Source organism: Mytilus edulis, chromosome 1 (genome assembly GCF_963676685.1).
Source record: "Mytilus edulis chromosome 1, xbMytEdul2.2, whole genome shotgun sequence".
In the NCBI taxonomy this organism is placed as follows: Eukaryota; Metazoa; Mollusca; class Bivalvia; order Mytilida; family Mytilidae; genus Mytilus; species Mytilus edulis.
This window is the reverse complement of record NC_092344.1, coordinates 19,647,212-19,668,840: the sequence shown is the minus strand read 5'-3', so window position 1 is coordinate 19,668,840 and position 21,629 is coordinate 19,647,212. Positions and strand designations below refer to the sequence as shown.

Below are 21,629 nucleotides of genomic sequence, written 5' to 3'. Positions count from 1 at the left end.
CATCTGACCTTGACCTCATTTTCATGGTTCAATGGTTATAGTTAAATTTTTGTGTTTTGGTCTGTTTTTCTCATACTATATGCAATAGGTCTACTATATTTGTTGTATGGAATGATTGTAAGGTGTTCCTATCTAGCGGGCAGATGTCATGTGACCTTGACCTCATTTTCATGGTTCAGTGGTCAAAGTAAAGTTTTTGAGTTTTGGTCTTTTTATCTAATACTATATGCCATACAGCTGATGCCATAGGTCATCTATATTTGGTGTATGGAAATGTTTTATGATCTTTATGTCAGTCGCGCAGGTTTTATTTGACCATGACCTCATTTTCACGGTTCATTGCACAGTGGTAAGTTTTTGTGTTTTGGTCTATTTTTCTTAAACTATAAGTAATAGGTCAACTATATATGTTGTAGAGAAGCATTGTTAGCTGTACATGTCTGCCTGGCATGGTTCATCTGACCTTGATCTCATTTTCAAGGTTCATTGGTCTTTGTTTAGTTATCTTGGTTAATGTTAAGTTTATGTGACACTTGTATTAAAGCTTAGCTTTATGCTTAGGTCTATCAACATAATATCAATGATTAGTATAGAAGAAGAGACATTTCAGTGTGTGCACTCTTGTTTAAAACAGGTGCAAATAGATGAAGGTATAGAGAAAGTCCAGGAAGATGAACTCCAGGAACTGTCGGACAAATGTGAGATTCCTCTCGAAGATGTAGGCTCAGCTGTCCAGCCAATCATAGACTCATGTACAAAAGATGCAATTCAGGTAAAAAATACTGAAGATTCAGGAATTATTGCAAAAAATGTAACTGGGTGAATATCGCAATAGTAAGAACTCGCATTCTGATATCTGATACATTTATCTCTTTGCAACTTTCCCTAAAATTGCAATAATAAATCTAGCATTTTGTCCATTCATCAAAAATCACATTGATAAATGCATGCAATAATTTCTAAAGTTACAGTAAAATGAAATAGCATTATTAATTTGGTTAAGGTAATATACAAATGTAGTATCAAAGAAAAGAACTTGAATAACAGACTTAATCCACTATACATAATTAGTAATGCTGAAATCATATTGTAAATATATTTTTATGTTCTACATTCAGAATGGTAAAGTATGGATATTCCAAAGATGTATCACAGATGAACATTGTCAGTTGATGTCAAGATATCTTCTTAACAGGTAAGTTATCTGATAGGGGTGTCCTCCAAGGATGGCTGGAGAACAATAGAATACTTTAAAATATTTTTAAATTTTACGTAAGTTTGTTTTCGGTGTTTCCTATTGTGATTTCAGCTAAAATATGAATGATGCAATAACTATGGACAGTGTTCTATATAATGTAACATTGTTTCCATTAATAAGAAATAGTGATTTTGGTCAGCACAAACTATTCTTTTGTCCTAGAATGATCTAGATTTAATATGTGTAGATATTTCATAAGCCTATAATTTAATTTTCATAATAAAAACTGATAGCATATGACAGATAAACCAATGGCAATATTGTTTTAGTTATAGTGATTTTGTTCAGCACAAGCTTTTCTGTTGTTCCGGTACATTCTAGAAATTGTGGAGATATTTCATAAGCTTATAATTTTATTTCATAATAAAAACTGTTAACATGTGATAGATTAAACTACACTAATGGCAATATTGTTTTAAGTGTCACTATTATGTTTTTGTTTTTTTTAATTTAATTTTTAATCAATTTTCTGACATGTTCTCTAATCTCAGCAGGCTGACATAAGCATTTTTCGAAAAGTCATGCATTATTTCACACAAAAACCATTTAAATGTCGATAGAAAAATCAGTAGACACAATGTTACATCACTTTATAATTATATCTGAAGATAAAAAGAGTCATTGGATTTTACACAAAAATCCCTGAAGCTATTTATATCAGGTTTTTGCTTAGCTATTATTGTATTGTGTTTATAAATAGATATCAGACCACTTTTCCTAAAATAGAATATTCTATGAATTCAAACAATTACGTAAGAATAGATCATTGTTCAAGTTATGAATTTTAGTTAAATATCTCAATGGGTTTCCGCTCAGTGTTCGACCATTTAAAACCTGTTTTGCTAATATTTTGTGAACTCTAGTTGAGTGGCTAACTATCTTTACTACCGCATAGGAACTAAATTTCTCATTGGCCTTTTATAAAAAGCCTCACAGAACAATATTTCAAGCGATAAGATATTTTGGGACTGCTTGAAAGAAGTGAAGGTTTCCCCTTGAGTACAGTAGTATTATTAGTTTCTGTAAACATATATTTTGAATTAACCCACAATAATTACAGTACTATCAGTTTTATAAAGGAAAATTGAAATGTCAAAAAGTAAATTTTATTTAAATGATATCAGTGTCAAAGTTCAGTGCAATGTTGCATTAACCTTAGAGGGAAGTTATTGTATAATTTTAATTTCACTACATGTACAAGTCTGTAGTCTCATTATATTCTAAAATTTTGAAGTAGGTGTTTAAAAAACATTCATTTTGTATACAGGTGCCAATAAATATGTGTCATATAGATAACGATAGTATTGTATCGTGTTTATTTATAGATATTAGACCACTTATCCTTGTGTAGAATAATCTGTTAACTTCCATAGTCTTGAATTTAAACAAATGTGTATAAATAGATTATTGTTCAATTCGTTGTAATTGCATATGATTAAAGTTAAATACCTTTCCGTAGGTATCAACCCAGTAGGGATGTCAGTTACCTATTTATAATTTTAACTGAATGATAAGACTGACTGTAGTCTATTTATATTTTTCAGTAATGATAAATTGCAAATATTATTTAGTGCATTTTATACTGCAAATTCATAAATTATTGATTAATTTAAATTTTGTGAATTTTGAGACTTTGCGTGGATTGCATTGTTTTATATAGAACATTTATCTGTATGCAGATTTTACTAAAATCACAATCATTTTTTTTTTCTCAAAACTTATATTCAGAAATTTTTACAATGTTTTTATTATTGTGAAAATTGCATCACAATAGGTTTCACAAAAAAAAATACACCTCACATTTCAAATAGTGATAGCATGATTTGTATATATCACTAAATCATTAGAAATAATTTTACATTTTTGTCCATTGTTCAACTACAGCAATTATATTTCTGAATTAATAATACTACATATTCATAGTTATTGCACTGCAGGTCAATTATGACATTGCGATTGGTTAAATGTGTTGTAATGTGGTGACCCTGTATGGATTCCTAGGGGGTTAGTAAATTTCATAGGGGGTTCATTACGTCACATCTACTGTTCATGGTGACTTCATCTATTGATGTTTATTTTGTTGTTTCTCTTGCTACAAAATGCAGCAGGAAAGTCCCCTGTGCGATTTATGCAGTCAATCTCATTAAAAGCGTATCAGAACATCAGATTTTAAAGAGATAAAGACGTTAATAGGATTAGAAATATGAACAGTTAGTTAATTATGGATTATCTATGTTTGTGAAAACGTGAAGGAATTATAACTACCCTCTCATAGAAGGTTAACTTAGCACTGAGATGAGATGTATACCTCAGAAACCTCCTCAACTTTATTTTGAAATCTTATAGATAATTTGTTTATTGCTATTTTTCTTAGCATGACTTAAGACGTAGACTTTTGACGTCATTACATTCAAATTCTACTCAACTGAGAAAAACACATCCCAGTCAAGAAGCGTGAGTGGGAAAATTATCACATAAAAAGATCAAGAAAACAAAAACAATTCATGTAGCAAAAATTTAACCCTGACCTTTAGATATGACCCTTTTCAATCAACCCTCAATTGCATCATGCTAATTTTTAGCATGTTTTCATAGATAGCTTTTGCCTATAGGGTTAATAACTTTATAGTCAATTTTCTTGTGTTTTGAAATGTTTTGCTTCAAGTAAAGAAATAACAGGATTTTTATGCCCCACCTACGATAGTAGAGGGGCATTATGTTTTCTGGTCTGTGCCTCCGTTCGTCTGTTCGTCTGTCCATCTGTCCGTCCGCTTCAGGTTAAAAAGTCAAGGTAGTTTTTGAAGAAGTTGAAGTCCAATCTACTTGAAACTTAGTACACATGTTCCCCATGATATTATCTTTCTAATTTTACTGCCAAATTATAGTTTTGACCCCAATTTCATGGTCCACTGAATATAGAAAATGATAGTGCGAAGTTCAGGTTAAAGTTTTTGGTCAATGTAGTTTTTGATGAAGTTAAAGTTACATCAACTTGAAACTTAGTACACATGTTCCCTATGATATGATCTTTCTAATTTTAATTCCAAATTAAAGTTTTGACCCCAATTTCACGGTCCACTGTACATAGAAAATGATAGTGCGAGTGGGGCATTCATGTACTTAATGGACACATTCTTGTTCACATTATTTTTGAGCCTCGACATAGGGATATTGATCTGGCGGCAGTGGCTGAAAATAAATGAGCTATGTAAAAATATTGGTTATCCATATACCAGAGTACATGAATTTTAATGAAGGTTATGGACAATTCCAACGTTAAGTATATTTGTACCTGTATATTTGGCATTTTGGACGTTTTTTTTTATTATAAATCATATATAGTCATATGGAAAGCATGAACAAATTAAATTCAATGATTTTCTTGGTTGAACTAGTATTTGATTTAATTTTTTCTATTAAAGGATTTGTTGAGTAAAAAAAACAGATTTGTCATCCAGAGTGTTATTAACTTGACCACCCCTGTCATTATTGACAGGACTTAATCAATATAATATATAAACATGTATAATTATATAAAATAAAGCATGCAAATGGTGTTTTATATACAAATTCGCTTTTTCAAAGAGTCTGAAAATTAAACAAAAATAGATTTATCATTTATGGTAAAATCTTTATTTTAGTTGAAATGACATAATTTTACATGATTAATTATGTAACTTGTGTCAAATACAAGCATCAAGCTGCAGTAATAACTAAATATGTGTCAGAAACAAAATTAATCTACTTCAAGGAATTTTATTTGGTTAAAATATGAAAATTTATACAGGAGACAACTTTTTTATAAATTCAAAACTATGTTTCCAGGCCTATTTGTTCATGCAGTTATGCAATTTGTCAATATTTTTTACTGAAGAACAAATTTGCTTATCATATGAAGATAAGCATTCTGTTTAAGGCAATTTCAAAATCTAAATTTAGCTTGTTTGTCTTGCTTGTAAGGACAGCTATTGAGGTCGAGACTGAAATATAACTTTTACAACAAAAATGACAATTAATTAATCTGTATCTTATATCTAACATTGGTTACCAACATAACAATACATGTGTATGGAGGGTTATAAATTTGGAACTTGTCAATGTAGTAATGTGGTGACCCTGTATGGATTCGTAGGGGGTTAGTAAATTTCATAGGGGGTTCATTACGTCACATCTACTGTTCATGGTGACTTCATCTATTGATGTTTATTTTGTTGTTTCTCTTGCTACAAAATGCAGCAGTGCAAATTTTGCAGTCAATCTCATTAAAATCTGATGTTCTGATATGCTACAGGAGGGGGGGGGGGGGAATAGTGTATCAGAACATCAGATTTTAATGAGATTGTTATGCAGTTCACTACTGACCCTCTACGGATGGATAGAGGATAAGTAAAATCCATATGATATTTGTTTGGCTGAATATCCTATGGATTTTGCATACCCTCTATGGATCTGTAGGGGGTCAGTAGTGAACCATATAACTTATTATATTATTTTGGCTAAGCATCCTTCAATGGAAATATGTTAAGGAATGAAGGGACAGATGGATTGGGAAATACAAGAAATATTATTATAGCACTTACAACCCCTTCAAAAGAGCAATGAGGACCTTTTCATGTTTATAGTTGTATGGTTTGTACACCATGTGGTAGAATTAGGAAAACATGAAGATATACATGTGATATACATGTCCACATTAAAAGAAGATTAGTTAAAGACAAATGAACGCAAATGTCAATGAATTTGATGTCATTAGAAGGATGAAGACGTTAATTTTACACGTTTCCTCCCAATGTTTATAGATTAGTTTAATCATTTAATTTTTTTTTTTTTAAAGTGATAAAGATGTTTAAAGAATAAGAAATATGAATATTTTTAATTATGGATTATCTATGTTTGTGAAAACGTGAAGGAATTACTTCACTCTCATAGAAGGGTAACTTTACACTGAGATGAGATGTACCTGAGAAACCTCAACTTTATTTTGAAATCTTATAGATAATTTGTTTATTGCTATTTTTGACTCATTACATTCAAATTCTATTCAACTGAGAAATACACATCCAAGTTAAGAAGCGTGAGAGGGAAAATAATCACATAAAAAGATCAAGGAAAATTTAAGAAAACAAACAATTCATGTAGCAAAAATTTAACCCTGACCTTTAAATATGACCTTTTTCAGTACAGTTCATAGAGAAAATAAACCCTTAATTGCATCATGCTAATTTTTAGCATGTTTTCATAGATAGCTTTTACCTACAGGGTTACTAACTTTATAGTCAATTTTCGTGTGTTTTGAAATGTTTTGCTTCCATTTAAGAAATATCATGTTTTTTTCACATGTTTTGTTTTTTGTAGAATTGCAGCTGGAAATGCAACATTTGAGTTAAGACTTCATCTTATCTATTTAGTTAATGATTTGTTACATCACTGGTAAGTGCTGATGTTATCAAACAGTTCAACCTGGTTATTAATATAAAATAAGAAGATGTGATATGATTGCCAATAAGGCAACCCTCTACACTTCAACAATGAGCAAATCCCATAACAAACAGTTAAACCTGGTAAACTTTATAAAAATAAGATGTGATATGATTGCCAACAATGCAACCCTCTACAAGAGACCAAATGATGTACAAGTTTACAACAATGGGTACAGCCTTCAGCAATGAGCAAAACTCACAACAAACATTTCAACCTGACCTAAGACATACTTCAAGTTTAGAAATATTTTAATGTTCATATATTGCAATAATTGCGAGGGTAGTGATTGTAAAAAAAAGTATCATTTCAAGTTCATTATCATATAACATTATTTGTCTGTAGAATATACTAAAATTCCAATACAGTCTAACCTTTTTGTCCATTCTTAAAATTATATGATTAAATGTGAGCAAAAATTAATGAATGTTTATATACAGTAATCTCCTTTGAATGACATTACGTAATGGTAACAGAGAAAATTTAACTTTTCATTAAATGATATTATATGAATAAGAGGATATATAATGTTAGGTAAGAGTCCGACAGTAAGAATAAAAGGGGACTTTTTAAAATGATTACCCGAAGACTATATTATGTTAACTGTTAACAATAGAAAGCCTTATTACTGTATAACGAGACCTAATTGTCAAATTCATTGCATTGTGCAACAGTGCACAGTTAATGACCAAAGATTTTTAAAGATTACATGGATTAAGTCAAAAGTGCTTAAAATAGCAATTACTGACACAGTCTTTTAACCATGTGATGGGATTTGAGATTAAACCAGTAGTTCTTTGGTCAACAACAATATTAACCCCAGTCAGTGGCATAAAAATAAATGTGCTATGTAAATATATATGTTATCCTAATACCAGTACATGAATTTTAATGAAGGTTATGGACAATTCAAATGTTAAGTATATTTGTACCTGTATATTTTGCAATTTGGACATTTTTCTTTTATAAATCACATATAGCCATACAGAAAGTATGAACAATTTAAATTCAATGATTTTCTTGGTTGAACTAGTATTTGAATTATTTTTTTTCTGTTAAAGGATTTGTTGAGTAAAAATACCAGATTTGTCATCCAGAGTGTTATTGACCTGACCACCCCTGTAATTATTGACAGGACTAAATCAATATTATATATAAACATGTATAATTATATAAAATAAAGCATGCAAGTGGTGTTTTATATAAAAATTCTCTATTTTTTTAAGAGTCTGAAAATTAGACAAAAAATAGATTTATCATTTATGCTAAAATCTTTATTTTAGTTAAAATGACATAATTTTACATGATTAATTATGTAACTTGTGTCAAATACAAGCATCAAGCTGCAATAATAACTAAATATGTGTCAGAAACAAAATTAATCTACTTCAAGGATTTTTATTTGGTGGTAAAATATGAAAATTTATACAGGAGACAACATTTTTATAAATTCAAAACTATGTTACCAGGCCCATTTGTACGTGCAGTCATGCAATTATCGTTATTTTTTACTATTAAAGGTACAAGTTTGCTTTTCATCTGATAATAAGCATTATGTTCAAGGAAATTTCAAAATCTAAATTTAGCTTGTTTGCCTTGCTTGTAAGGACAGTCATTGAGGTTGAGACTGAAATATAACTTTTACAGCAAAAAGGACAATTAATTAATCTGTATCCCATATTTAACATTGGTGACCAACATAACATGTGTATGGAGGGTATATAAATTTGGAACTTGTCAGTCAGTAATTGTCATCCACATTGAACACATTATCATGCTCTAGTATTGAATTTAACTTTATTTAAAGTTTTCAGCAATAGGTCTGTTTCCATGAGCATTATATGTCATAAAAACAGCAGTTTCAAAATTCCAGTGGTCTTGCTATAGCAATTCAACAAAATTTGATATTTGGATTTTCTGTGAGATGTTTATGACCATTTTAACCTAATTTTTATGCTCCAGTAGTCAGTTTTAATTTTTTCGAATAGGCATGTATCTCTAAAAATTATGACAGATTAACAATGTTTTCCAGGTTAAGTTATGTTGATCAGAAAATTTTCTTTTGATTTTGACCGTATTTCCTGAATTCAGTGACCTTTTAAATGACTTCAATATTACAGCTGGTTGGTAAGACATGTTGTGTCAATCCTTGTTAAATTTATGACGATATTTTTTTTCCAAATTTGTGTAAAATGTACAAGGAAATTGACATTATTTTATAAGTTGTATATACCTAGAACATTTGTTTCAGTCTAGACCAGTTTTTATCCTTCCAGTAGTCCTATATACCAACTTATTTGTTGAATCAATTTTATTTGACCTTCTTTTTACAAGTAAATCACTAAATGGTAGATGTAGATTTTGATATGATATAGGAAGCCAACAGTTAGAACTGCAATCACAAAATATATGTTAAAATTTAGACAGTAACATAAAAAAGATTTGTACTTTTACTAAGTTCTATGCAATCTGCTCAAGATCAAATCTTATCTAGTTAACCCAAATCATAACCCTGTTTGACACCCATACATTCTCATGCTCCCCACACTCAACAAAAAAAGACACACATGCCCAAATATTGTTAACAGCAAGTTGTTGACAACCAAAATGTAAGGCACACTTCTACATTTCCTAATCTGAATGTCTTAAATGAGGAAAATTCACTCTAATCTGTATATCTTAAATGAGGAAAATTCACTCTGATAACCTTTTCAAATGAAGAAACGGGTCAGCTATGTTCAGAAGAATAAGGAATTTCCATGCTTTGTAAAAAGTCTTTTGATCTTTTAATCTTTTTTCAAAACCACACACAGAAAGATGAATATGGAACAAAGCCTGATCTTACTCGAATAATTCAATCCCTCTCTGTGTTCCATTTTCTCTCACGCTAGGAGCCATCATAGATCACCAGAATATAATAAGTAAATTATTCGGGTTAAGTCTGAACATGGATCTGATGAGTCCTAATGATACTTTCTTTTTCACAGAAAGAATGAATTTAATATTTCTAGATTAAGCCAGGCAAAGTGTTTATGAATACATTTGTAATAATGGCGTAGAGGTACAGCTCCATATGTATTTTTTTCACTCTTAATTTATGTAAATTAAAAGGTTCTGTCTTATACATGCATCATACAAGATCATGTCAAAAAGTCAGGTGAAATGGAGATTTTAATGACATAACATGAATTGGTTATTAATCTCTGATGATATAGACAAGATATATATGTATCAAATCTATATTCTGTAAACTTTTTTTTTATAGCCAAAGAAAGAATGCAGAAGAACTGAAAGAAAATTTGGAGAAAGTTGTTATACCATTATTTTGTAAATCTTTCATTGGTCTAGAGGAAAGCAGGAAAAATAAACTGAATAAGGTAAAATATAATCAAATATTGAAATTTCAGTAATAATTACACCTTATGTAAGAATCCGGGTTTTTGATTGGTTAATAGCCAGTGTATTTTTCACCAATTTACTGATATGAAATGAATATCGTTCATTTTTAACGCCGCCGGGGTATTTGCTAAAAGGATATGCCTTTTTTACCCTCTCTGCCGTGGTATTTGCCAAAAAATACTCTATCTGACTGGACGCTTGTAACGTCACGATCATCAATGCGTTTTAGTACATTAACATTTGGTGTAATTAAACAGATATATCATGTTATTGAGGGGTATTTGCGAAAAATACCAGTCTTGAGAATGAATTTCCCTCGCCTTACGGCTCGTGAAATTTAACATTCTCTCGACTGGTATTTTTCGCAAATACCCCTCCTTAACATAATATATCTGTTCAGAATTTATGTTTTCAATTAACACTCACACATCTTACAATGGAACCAATGGATTATCTGAATTATTCAATCTAGATAGTTAAATTATTGAATTTTACAGTCCAAGTCTTTGCAAGAAATGGGTAATGATAAATTTTTGAGTTTTGAAGAATAAAAATGCCCTTTGAGTGCCTACCGCTTTCTACAAAGTTGTAAGCTTCTCTAGCACCTGAATTTATCCAGTTAAGCTGGACCCGTTGTGTTCACTTATTGCTACACTAACAACAGGTACAGTCTAAATCCTGTGGTCAGCCTTCTGTTAACATGATTTCATAATTTAGACAATACTAGTGCATCATGCGATGTGTTTACATTATCAACATTTGAGGACAGTCAAGTTTCTGTCAATATAATTGGTTAATTTCGTAGCAAATTGTTGAATTTATAAGACTCATTCTATTAATGCCCCTGTGACCGGCTCCAACCCGTTCCTTAGGTGCGAAGCTTTAGATGGAATGGCGGATCAGTTCATCATCCAGTGAGCTGATAAGGGTTATGACCCTTAAATCAAGCAATCGTCTTCTGAGATCACAGCAGCCACATTGTGGTATATAATGTGTCTAGAAATATGCCAGAGAATTTAAGAAATTTAGGTGATTTTAATTTTTTGACAAGATTTTGGTTTATATACGAGTTGCTCAAATCAGTATTGAGTAAAATCTATGCATAATAAAACATCAAGGACAACTTTTTTCAGACACTTTTGAGTGCTGTGGAATTAGAATTATAAACTTCATGTAGAGAAAATGTCTGAAAATGCTGTAAATTTGGTTGAACTGAAAAAGAAATTCAGAAGATAATAGAACTTCCATTTATTTTCAAAGCATTAAAGTAACTGATTGTCTTGTAAAATCTTTAATAAATAATGTTGCTTTATTATTTGCAGCTTTTGAATCTATGGGAAACCAACCACTATTTCAAAGACACAACGATTAAGGTAAGACATCAGCTGTACTATATTTACCTGTAAGACAAGTTTACCTGATTTACATTTCAGACCTTATATGGTAGTTCCAGGTACTAAGGGAACTCAATAAAACATAATTGTCATTTTACATTTCATAGATAGGTGGTATACATAATTACATAATTTCAAGGCTGTGACAAGACATTAATGCAGAGATGTTAATTTGTTGATTAATTAAAATCAAATATAAGTCAATCATGGGCATAAATTATACATACTGCTTCCTTTACAAAGAAATAATTGTAAATATGATAAGTATTCCTCTGTAGTTTCCCTAAGTGTCAGATAGTATTTCTTTTTTTTCCTCAGAAACATGGCTCTTTCCTTCCTTTGAATGCTAATATGTTGTTAATTGCATGGTTAATAATGTTGTTTTGGGCGTTATGCTTCAAAGGGACAGACACACTGTGTTACATGATCGTGGTTGCAATCAAAATGCATTGATGCTATATTAGCTTTATATCTGAAAGTCAAACAAAAATGGTTTTGAATGATATGTGGAAAAATGCTGAATATCAATTATCATATTTTTCCAGAAGTGTTTATCTTAATATACCTTTTTATTGCATTAGGATAATAACTTTGTCTGTTAAGGCATAATTTTATTTGCCAGAAAATCCCCCGCCAAAACCTGTTGTGTTAGTATAGATAAAATACATATAAAATGGTTGGTGCCAGGACTCTTCAAATGTTGTCAGATGTGTATTTATTAATTGTCATGGATAATTATGATATCTAGGAAGTTGTAAGTACCTGTCCCTATAGGGCGTATGTCTCTGTCGTTAGTGGACTGACCACAGCTTTGATGTATGTTATGACAATTTTGATGTCAACATTTGACAAGTCTATCTAGTACTTTTACAACTATTACAGCTTTGTCAAGGCCAAGTTGTTTGTGACAGTGTGTTCTGTTTATTAGTATGCACTTCTTGTTTGGTCAATTATGGGGGAGTTCATTTTCACACTTTGTTACGACCTTACTTTATGACAACATGGGAGGAGATATCTTGTTTAATTAGAGACAATGCAAAAAGGTTATTTAGAAACAAAGTAAAAAGGTTGTTTAGAGGGCATAATAATTAGATAAAAGTCCAAGTCAAGGCTTAATATATGAAATCATTAATTTTCATTACCGGCAAATAAAAATATCAACATTTGAATATTAATGATATATTTCATGTGCAAATTTTAGTCCACTCATGTATACATCTTGTTGTTTTGTTTGATTTAATAGTGACAGTCTGGAGTATAGCTTTTGCCATTATTTTGGTGGGGGAGTTATATCGTAGTAATTTACTACTAGTAAATGGTACAGTTTCTCTGGATATATTCACATATTATTTGTGAAAGAAAGGTAGCACCTTGTGCACAAACTCCTACCCTTTGGTTGTAGACCAGATTGATTAAGAGTAAGTGTGCTTTGTTGACCTATTGGTGACAAGGCAGATTTTACTTTTATCAATTTTTATTTGTCTAATAATTAGACCAAATATAATGCAGTTTGATCAGATATTGCTGATAGCAGCTGGTAGATTAGTTTATGTTTAATTTCGAGGGTAATATTTACAAACCATATTAGGTTTAGCATATATGAAACTTTTATATTTAATATACTGCCTACCATCTGTTACTGACAAAATGAAACTTTAGTTCTGACATTGTTCTATTTGCTTTGTGGATTGGTTGTTAGAAGTGTAAAATATGTCATTTGTCATATATGGCCTTGACCATATTTTGAACTCCAGTGATCAGTTTAAGTTCTCATAATGAGGTATATTTTATGATATAAATCCATGCTTCCTTGCATTTTTGGGCCTCCTCTTGATGGTCCAATGCTCTGGTTAGATCTTTAGATTATGTCTGTCCTTCAAAAACATGCATGATAGCTCAAGAATATTTGTTATACTGATATTTTTTTTCATGTATTTTTTAGTCATATGACCTTGAACTCATTTTCACTGTCTTAATTACCGGTATAAGTGGTCTAGTTTTGTTTTTAAAATTCATGTTTTCTTAGCTATTATGCAAGAGAGATCAACAATATTTGTTATATGCATTGTATTAAGAAATATGTATCTGTCTGACATATGGTACTGACCTTGTTTCACTTTCTAATGGTTGGATTTTAGTTTCAAGATACATTTGTACTGTTTCATAGTATATGTATATAACAGATCAACAATAATTTGATATGCAATGAAGGATATTTTACATGAATGCCAAGGGGCCAACTATTCACCAAAGATTTAAATAACAAAATTAATTGTGCAAAGCTGATGTGTCATTTGACCATGACCCTATGTCAAGCTCCAGATATTAGAGAAATTATGCATGATGGTTAACAATGTTTGCATATCAATTCATTAAAAGAAACACAAATACATCTGAAAAATTTCATTTGACCTTGACCTAAGCTTCAAAGATATGTTTTTTTTTAAAACTCAAATATTAAAGCATGCACAACATTTTTAGAGTTTCAACTCTTCATAATGTTCAATTCCTGCTATTCATACCGATGCATGTTAAGAATAATATACACATTTTGCAGATAAACATTAGGTAATAGTAATAGTACATAATTTTTTAATTGAAGAATACCAAAGTTTTCTGATGAAAAGTTATATAATATATTGATAATGTATTGATAAACTATCGATTTGAAATGATAGATCGTGAATATGTTTGACAAAAATAGCAGTATCTTAATCCATCAAATAACAAGCCTAAGGATAACTTGTTTTAAATAAATTGAGAAATTTATGTGTGCATTTATTATTGTGAATTATCAGTGGTGACTACACTGCAAATTTATTTTTGTCTCAATCAAATTAGGTTATGTTCTTGATGAAATGAAATATAGGGAATGTTGCTCACTTGAAACGCTATGTACCATCTAACCTTGGGTAATCAGTTGTTGGTGGTTGGTGTGATCTGTTGCATTATTTTAACCTTTTTGATTTGAGCATCTTTGATGATTTTTTTGCAGAAGAAACATGTGTCTTTTGTAATCCATGTATCTCTGATGAGTTTATTAGACTTCTGTAGCATTTTTGGGACATGTAACTCATGTTATGCCATAAACATAATTGAAATAGCTTGTTATCAAAACATTGCATCACAGTAAAAAATAAATGATAGTACATGTACAACTCAGGAGGAATAAAGTTCCAAGGGCAACAAGATCAGTAGCAGGGTAAGATGATGATAAAAGGCCCTATTGAAATTATATACAAACTATTGGAAGAGTTATGTGTAATAGTAATCCGTATTATATCTAACAGTTGTATCTTAGAATGTTCATAAGTTGTGAATTTTGTTGATAACAACCTTATTGTTATAAGTAAAACTGCTAACAGAATTCTGAAAATAGAAAATTATCATTAGTATTAGATTTGTACTGGAAATATAAACTTCTTATGATTTGATAAAACAAAGCATGTGTTCACTATTTTGTTAATGTTTCTAGATATTGAATTTTTATGTATCGGTCATAATGTTTGTCAGCTTTAACCTTGCCATTGCAAATATATACATTCCAAAACACTTTAAGATTTTTTGTACAGTCGATTTTGTCAATTAATATTAAAATGTGACCTGTTTCCTCCTTTGGTATGGATCACGTTTCACAATGCCTTAAGGTCATAGGATTACAATAGGTTGTAACTTGTGTAGTTTATAAGAATTTGTAGTAATTCATCTAACCATAGTATCATGATTGTCTCTAGTCCTCAAGTATGTTAGTTTAATCCTCAGCTTTGTTAAACTGAGGCCTTAAAAGTGGTATTAGCTTCTTCCTAGATATACACGAAGCATTTTGGAGTAGAAGCAAAGACAGATGGCTTTATACATATAGACTGAATAATGTTTCTAGTAATGTTAACTACCAACTGTTACCCTGTAAGCGAGCATGTTGACTTTTATAGACTATTATAATGCAGGTATAGTCAAGTGACATATCCTGCTTATGCATGTGATATTTGTAATATCAGTGGTTGTTGTTTGTTGTGGTTCATAAGTGTTTCTCATTTCTCATTTTTTATATAGATTAGACCACTGGTTTTCCTGTTTGAATGGTTTTACACTAGTCATTTTGGGGCCATTTATTGCTTGCTAGGCTTGATGTTGAAGGCCATACTTAGACCTGTAATTGTTAAAAAAAAAATTAATTGTGACTTGAGTGGATATTTTTCTCATTGGCACTCATATATACATCTTCTTGTTTATATGATAATTTGATTGAAATGATATAAAAAAATCCTCTGTCAAAATCATAATGCATGAAAAATAACATCTGAAAAATTTGTAATTAATTTACTTTTATTGTAATTAAGAGCAAGGTGAGTGTTTGCCCACTGTTAAAAAAATATTCATTTAATATGTCTAAAAGTGACAGCTATGAATATGTTTCTGGTATATTTATGACTATTTGACAAATCACAATTTGACAGAAATCACAAACAAGGGCATAAAACATTGTTCATGTTTTTATACGCCCGTCAAAATTTTTACGGGACGTATTATGGTATACAAATGTCCGGTGTCCGTCCGTCTCGTACCGTCTGTCTGTCTGTCCGGCGTAAACATGTCGCACCGTAACTTGAGAATGACTTATCCAAATTTCATGAAACTTAAAACAGTTGTTTTTTATGATGGTCAAATGATCTGTATACTTTTTGGTGAAAATAAGATAAAAACTTTTTGAGTTACGGCACTTTGTAACTAAAACAAGGGGGTGTTTTTTTCACATGTCGCATCGTATCTCAAAAACGATTCTTGATTATGGCTTAAAACTTTAAACACTTCTTAGTTATATTAATTTTAATATCTGTATACTTTTTGGTGATGATTCAAAATTTTATTTTTGAGTTATTGAGTATTTTGTTAAAAAGGGGGAGTTTTTTTTTACATGTCGCACCATATCTCAAAAACGATTTATGATTATTGCTTTAAACTTTACACATGTCTTTGTTATATTAATCTAAAGATTTGTATACTTTTTGGTGATGATTCAAAATTTCATTTTTGAGTTATTGAGTATTTTGTAAAAAAGGGGGAGGGTTTTTTTACATGTCGTGCCGTATCTCAAAAACAATTTATGATTATTGCTTAAAACTTTACACACTTCTTTGTTATATTAATCTAAAGATCTGTATACTTTTTGGTTTTGATTCAGAATTTTATTTTAGTGATATTTAGTTTTTTGTAAAAAAGAAAGAGGGTTGGGGGTTTCACATGTCCCGCCATGTCTCAAAAACAATATATGGTTATTGCTTAAAACTTTCTCAGAAACTATTTATGATTATTGCATTAAACTTCCACACAAGACGTCGGGCGTATCATGCGCTCATGGTGCAGCTGTTTATTACTGCTTAGGTAACAAATATCCAATTCAGAAGGTTAAAAATTAGTTACATGGGTTTACAAAATGTATTGAAGCATTATTGAAAAATTTAATTTTATGTCTTTTGGATAGGGGTGGGGGTTATGTTCTTTTAAACATTGAAAACATGTTCTGAATGTGTTTATATACAGGGAATTGGGAATGATTTAAAGTTGAAACCTTGTCCTGCAGTGAGATTCATTTCTACTCTGTAACTATCAAAATGTTTACAACAGGGGGTCCTTGTAGCCTTATTTTTTTAAAGGCTCTATGAATTTGATTTTGAGTTGTTTTACAGATTATCACAATAAATAAGTAGAACTGTAATAAGTAAATGTTCCAACCATAAAGGTAGGAGACAATATCAATCAACCAACTATTTGTTTGTTACTAAATTTAGAATACAAAGTCTCTTTGCTTAAAAAAAATTATATGGTCAAGGATTTCATTAATGAAAACAATTACTGACATAGCTGCTTATTTTTACCATGTAAATAAGATACAGAAATAGTTAAAGTTTTATTATGAAACGGAAAATATTATATATTATTAAATTCAGTATTGATGACAGTGATAGACATCAAGTTGCTAACTTCTACGTCATTTAGTCTTTGGTAGAGATTTGTCTCATTGGCAAGCATACCACATCTTCTTATTTTTATATAAAAGTACCTTGGCTGTTTTAATACCAAGAAAAGGTCAAGGTTAAGTTGTTTGTTCCCTTTGATGTATTGACATTATTTCACACCTAGACAGTACATACAAACAAGAATTAATTAGTGTTTTCTGTCATTTGTGTTAGGTGTTTGTCCATCTGACCATGAAATTACAACTGTTTCCTTCATTGACACTCCAATGTCAAAATATTTGAACTATTTTCTTTCTAGTTAATATGTTTATTTTAAAGTGAATTATAATTTTTCTTGAATTTTGGAGACAGAAATTTGTATAGTAAACATTTAAAGAATCATGTTACTGTGGGTATCCAATCACCTTTGTGGTAGTGATTTACCTATTGCCTGACCAGTTAAAAAAATTGCCAATACAATTTGTCCATTTAAATTGTACAATAGGTATTGTGAGAGCTATTATCAACAGGTGGTCATTTAACTACCTGTAGATTTACCTGGTTTGTTTTTAACAGAGCTAATTTAAATGAATGATAGCTAGCTTGCTTTCCTCATGTCCAATGTCCTGAATGGACTATTCTATTTAGGTATGGGACATTTTACATTTGATACACTATTTGTTCTTTCTAACAAAGATAATTTTTGTAAATTTTTTTTTTTTGCTAACAATCACAAATAAATCATTGCTGGTAAATCCCACTTTTATAATGAAGAATAAAGCACTGAAATTTCTATTCACTAAGCCATTTGTACTTTTTTGATATATTGAAAATAAATTTTTCACAGTAATTCCGATTGAAGAAGATCCTGAATATTAAATGAAACTTTGATACACTATTTGTTCTTTCTAACAAAGATAATTATTGTAAATTTTTTTTTTTGCTAACAATCACAAATAAATCATTGCTGGTAAATCCCACTTTCATAATGAAGAATAAAGCACTGAAATTTCTATTCACTAAGCCATTTGTACTTTTTTGATATATTGAAAATAAATTTTTCACAGTAATTCCGATTGAAGAAGATCCTGAATATTAAATGAAACTTAGCATTACTACTATTCCATTTCAGGAATCGTAATATAACATGAAAATATATCCCATTATAAAACACCAAGCCACACATAATTCATCTTGTAGAATTATTCACAATTAGATGGGCTATCCAAAAAAATCCATTTCGCAAACACTTTAATTCCATATCAGGAATCAGAAACTTAAAATATATCCCACATTAAAACACCATGAAGCAAACATATATCTCCTTTTTTTATAAACTAAATTCACTGATTGAATTTCCATCTTCACTGTAAAGAGACACAAAAAGAAATGGCCTAAAATGCCCCATCTCTAAATAGAATAGTCTATTCAGGACATTGGTCATGATACATGAGGAAAGCAAGCTATCTATCAGTCATTTAAATTTTACCTTTTAGTGATTTTTTTTTACTGGGTAGTTAAATGACCACCTGTTGATGACCTCTCACAATACCTATCATACAATTTAAATGGACAAATTGTGTTGACAATTTTTTATACTGGTCAGGCAATAGGTATTTAAATACCACAAAGGTGATTGTGGAATGACAGTAATACCGCTCAAATTATACAGACTTACACAGGCAAAATTTGCTCACATGAATTTCACGTGAATCTCACATGAAATTCACATGAAAAATTTCACGTGAGATTCACCTCAATCGAGCTTATACATGAAACTCACGTGAAGATTTTCATGTGAATTTCACGTGAATTGAGATTCACATGAATCTGATGTGAAATTGATTTTAATGTGAAATTCACATGAGTTTCACATGAGATTCACATGAAACTCACAAAAACTTGTTTTCACGTGAGTTTCATTTATAAGCTCGTTTGAGGTGAGATTCACGAAATTGATGTGAGTGAAATTTGCCTGTGTACTTAAATGTAAATTAAATCAACAGGATTTTAAGAACATATGTACTTGGATATAAAAAAAGAAGATGTGGTATGATTGCCAATGAGACAACTCTTCACAAGAGACCAAATGACACAGAAATTAACAACTACAGATAACTGTATGGCCTTCAAAAATGAGCAAAGCCTATACTGCATAGTTAGCTATTAAAGGCCCTGAAATGACAAATGTAAAACAATTCAAACGAGTTTGCTTTCAGTAACTACAAGCTTTCTTTGATGCAGTATAGTTGTGTCTATGATTGTTTTGTTTGTACTTGTGATCAAGTTTTCTGTTAGGCAAATATTCTAGAGCTCAGTCTTCAATGTATATATACTCTTAAAAAGCTTTTGTTAGTTCACTGATTAAGACTGAAATTGGGAAAGTGAGATTTAAAAAAAATGATTCCATGCCTGTCTCATGTCAGGAATGAAATGCTGATCCAGGGTGTCCAATATGGAGGGCGTTCAGATTAGGCAACATTAGGAGTGGGACATGTAAAAGGCAGCTACATGTATGGTGTACATGCATGTATACCATAAATGTAGCTGCATACAGGGGTGGGGTGGACATCATTCAAAATTTTGGTGACGAGATGTAGTTGTTTCTTGAAATTTACACCACATGAATGATATGTCAATAGGGTTGTTAAATATTTGGGTCTGTTGGGTTGTTAAATATTTGAACTATTCCTGTTAAAAGTACATTTGATATGATAAATTCAGGAAGGTGATTTATCAAGTAGGATGTATTCTTTTCCATCTGTTCTTTGCTGTTATTAACTGAACAAATATTTGATTGTCATTAATGAAGCAGTAGATCACACTCATACTACTAGTGAACAAGAATGTACCTTTTGTCCATAGTTGAAGGCTGTAAGATGACCTATATTTGCTTGTATCTTCGTCATTTGGTCTCTGTTGGACAGTTTTCTCTTTGACAGTTATAACACACCTTCTTATTTTTGTACATTTAAATTTATTAGACAGTGTCTGGTGTTAACTTTCTGTAAATGGTATTTTTTTTGCATTTTATGTGCTTCTTTGACTATACTTTGACCATTAATTGTTTACTTTAACACATTGTGACTTGGATGGAGAGTTGTCTCATTGGCATTAATAGTCTTATACTACATCTTCTAATATCTATTCTTTGCTCACCTGGAAAAAGTTTACCTATCGAGCTATTGTCATCATTGAATCTGTTATCTATCATTTAATTCAATTGTCTTAAACATTCATGTCATCATCTTCTATGAAACTTCTAAATTTAACCAAACTGAAAGGGATTAATGTGAAAAAATATTGTAGCATGGCAAAGATGCAGGTTAAAGAATTTCACAAACATTGACAAATGTTCTCATTTATTTATGAACATTCTTTAGTCTAGTTATGTAGTATGTCATCCTTATCAAATTTTTGAGACTTGGGTCAAGAGATAGACATATAATACTGGTACATCTAAGGTCAGAACTGGAGACCAATCAAAAACAAATAACGATTCATAATGTTTGGAATATTGTATGATCTTGTATAGCCTTAGGTTGTAACTATCAAAGCACTATAAAATGTCTTCACGTCTATTTTTATCTAGCTGTCAGTGTTTTTGTGTGCAGATATTTAACTGTGACTCTCAAACCTCAAACTGTGTGATTTCCAACAGTGAAAAAAAGGATTGAGAAGGCACAAGTATCATTGTTAATCCATTGATTATTCTTGGGGTCACTGTTATGGTTGTGATGTAAGATGCAGTCCTTATCTCTTTGAAGCAGGACCTATATAAATGTATAGACCTTAATATTGATGTCTTAAACATGACTGACAAGTAATAATAAATAAAATACTAGTAGTCAGCCTACATTGATGATGAGATATAAATATGGATGATTATTGATACAATATTACCTGCCTACATTTTTTTTTAATTGACCGCAATTATATACATGTGTGTTCATGTTATTTTTAATTATCATTTTTTTGAAACCATGAAAAGTTGATACCTGACTTAAAAATCAGATTGGTATATAAATCGTGTAGTAAAAATTAACATCTAATACTAAATACAAACACATGTAATAACATGTTATTGGTTTTGTACTGAATATCTGAAAACAACCTTCATAAATCTAATCTGTGCTTAACCTG

General features: G+C 30.6%; 1 protein-coding gene across 4 annotated transcripts in view; it reads left to right on the top strand.

The window, feature by feature from the left end:
- Nucleotides 1-21,629, top strand: part of LOC139527047 (calcium homeostasis endoplasmic reticulum protein-like) — a 72,934-nt gene that overhangs the window by 6,980 nt on the left and 44,325 nt on the right. For all 4 annotated transcript variants that reach the window (XM_071322311.1, XM_071322328.1, XM_071322304.1 and 1 more), the window contains exons 4-8: nt 635-772; nt 1,119-1,195; nt 6,614-6,688; nt 10,002-10,113; nt 11,458-11,508. In XM_071322311.1, coding sequence (XP_071178412.1) covers nt 635-772; nt 1,119-1,195; nt 6,614-6,688; nt 10,002-10,113; nt 11,458-11,508 — 453 coding nt within the window. The remainder of the gene's footprint in view (nt 1-634; nt 773-1,118; nt 1,196-6,613; nt 6,689-10,001; nt 10,114-11,457; nt 11,509-21,629) is intronic.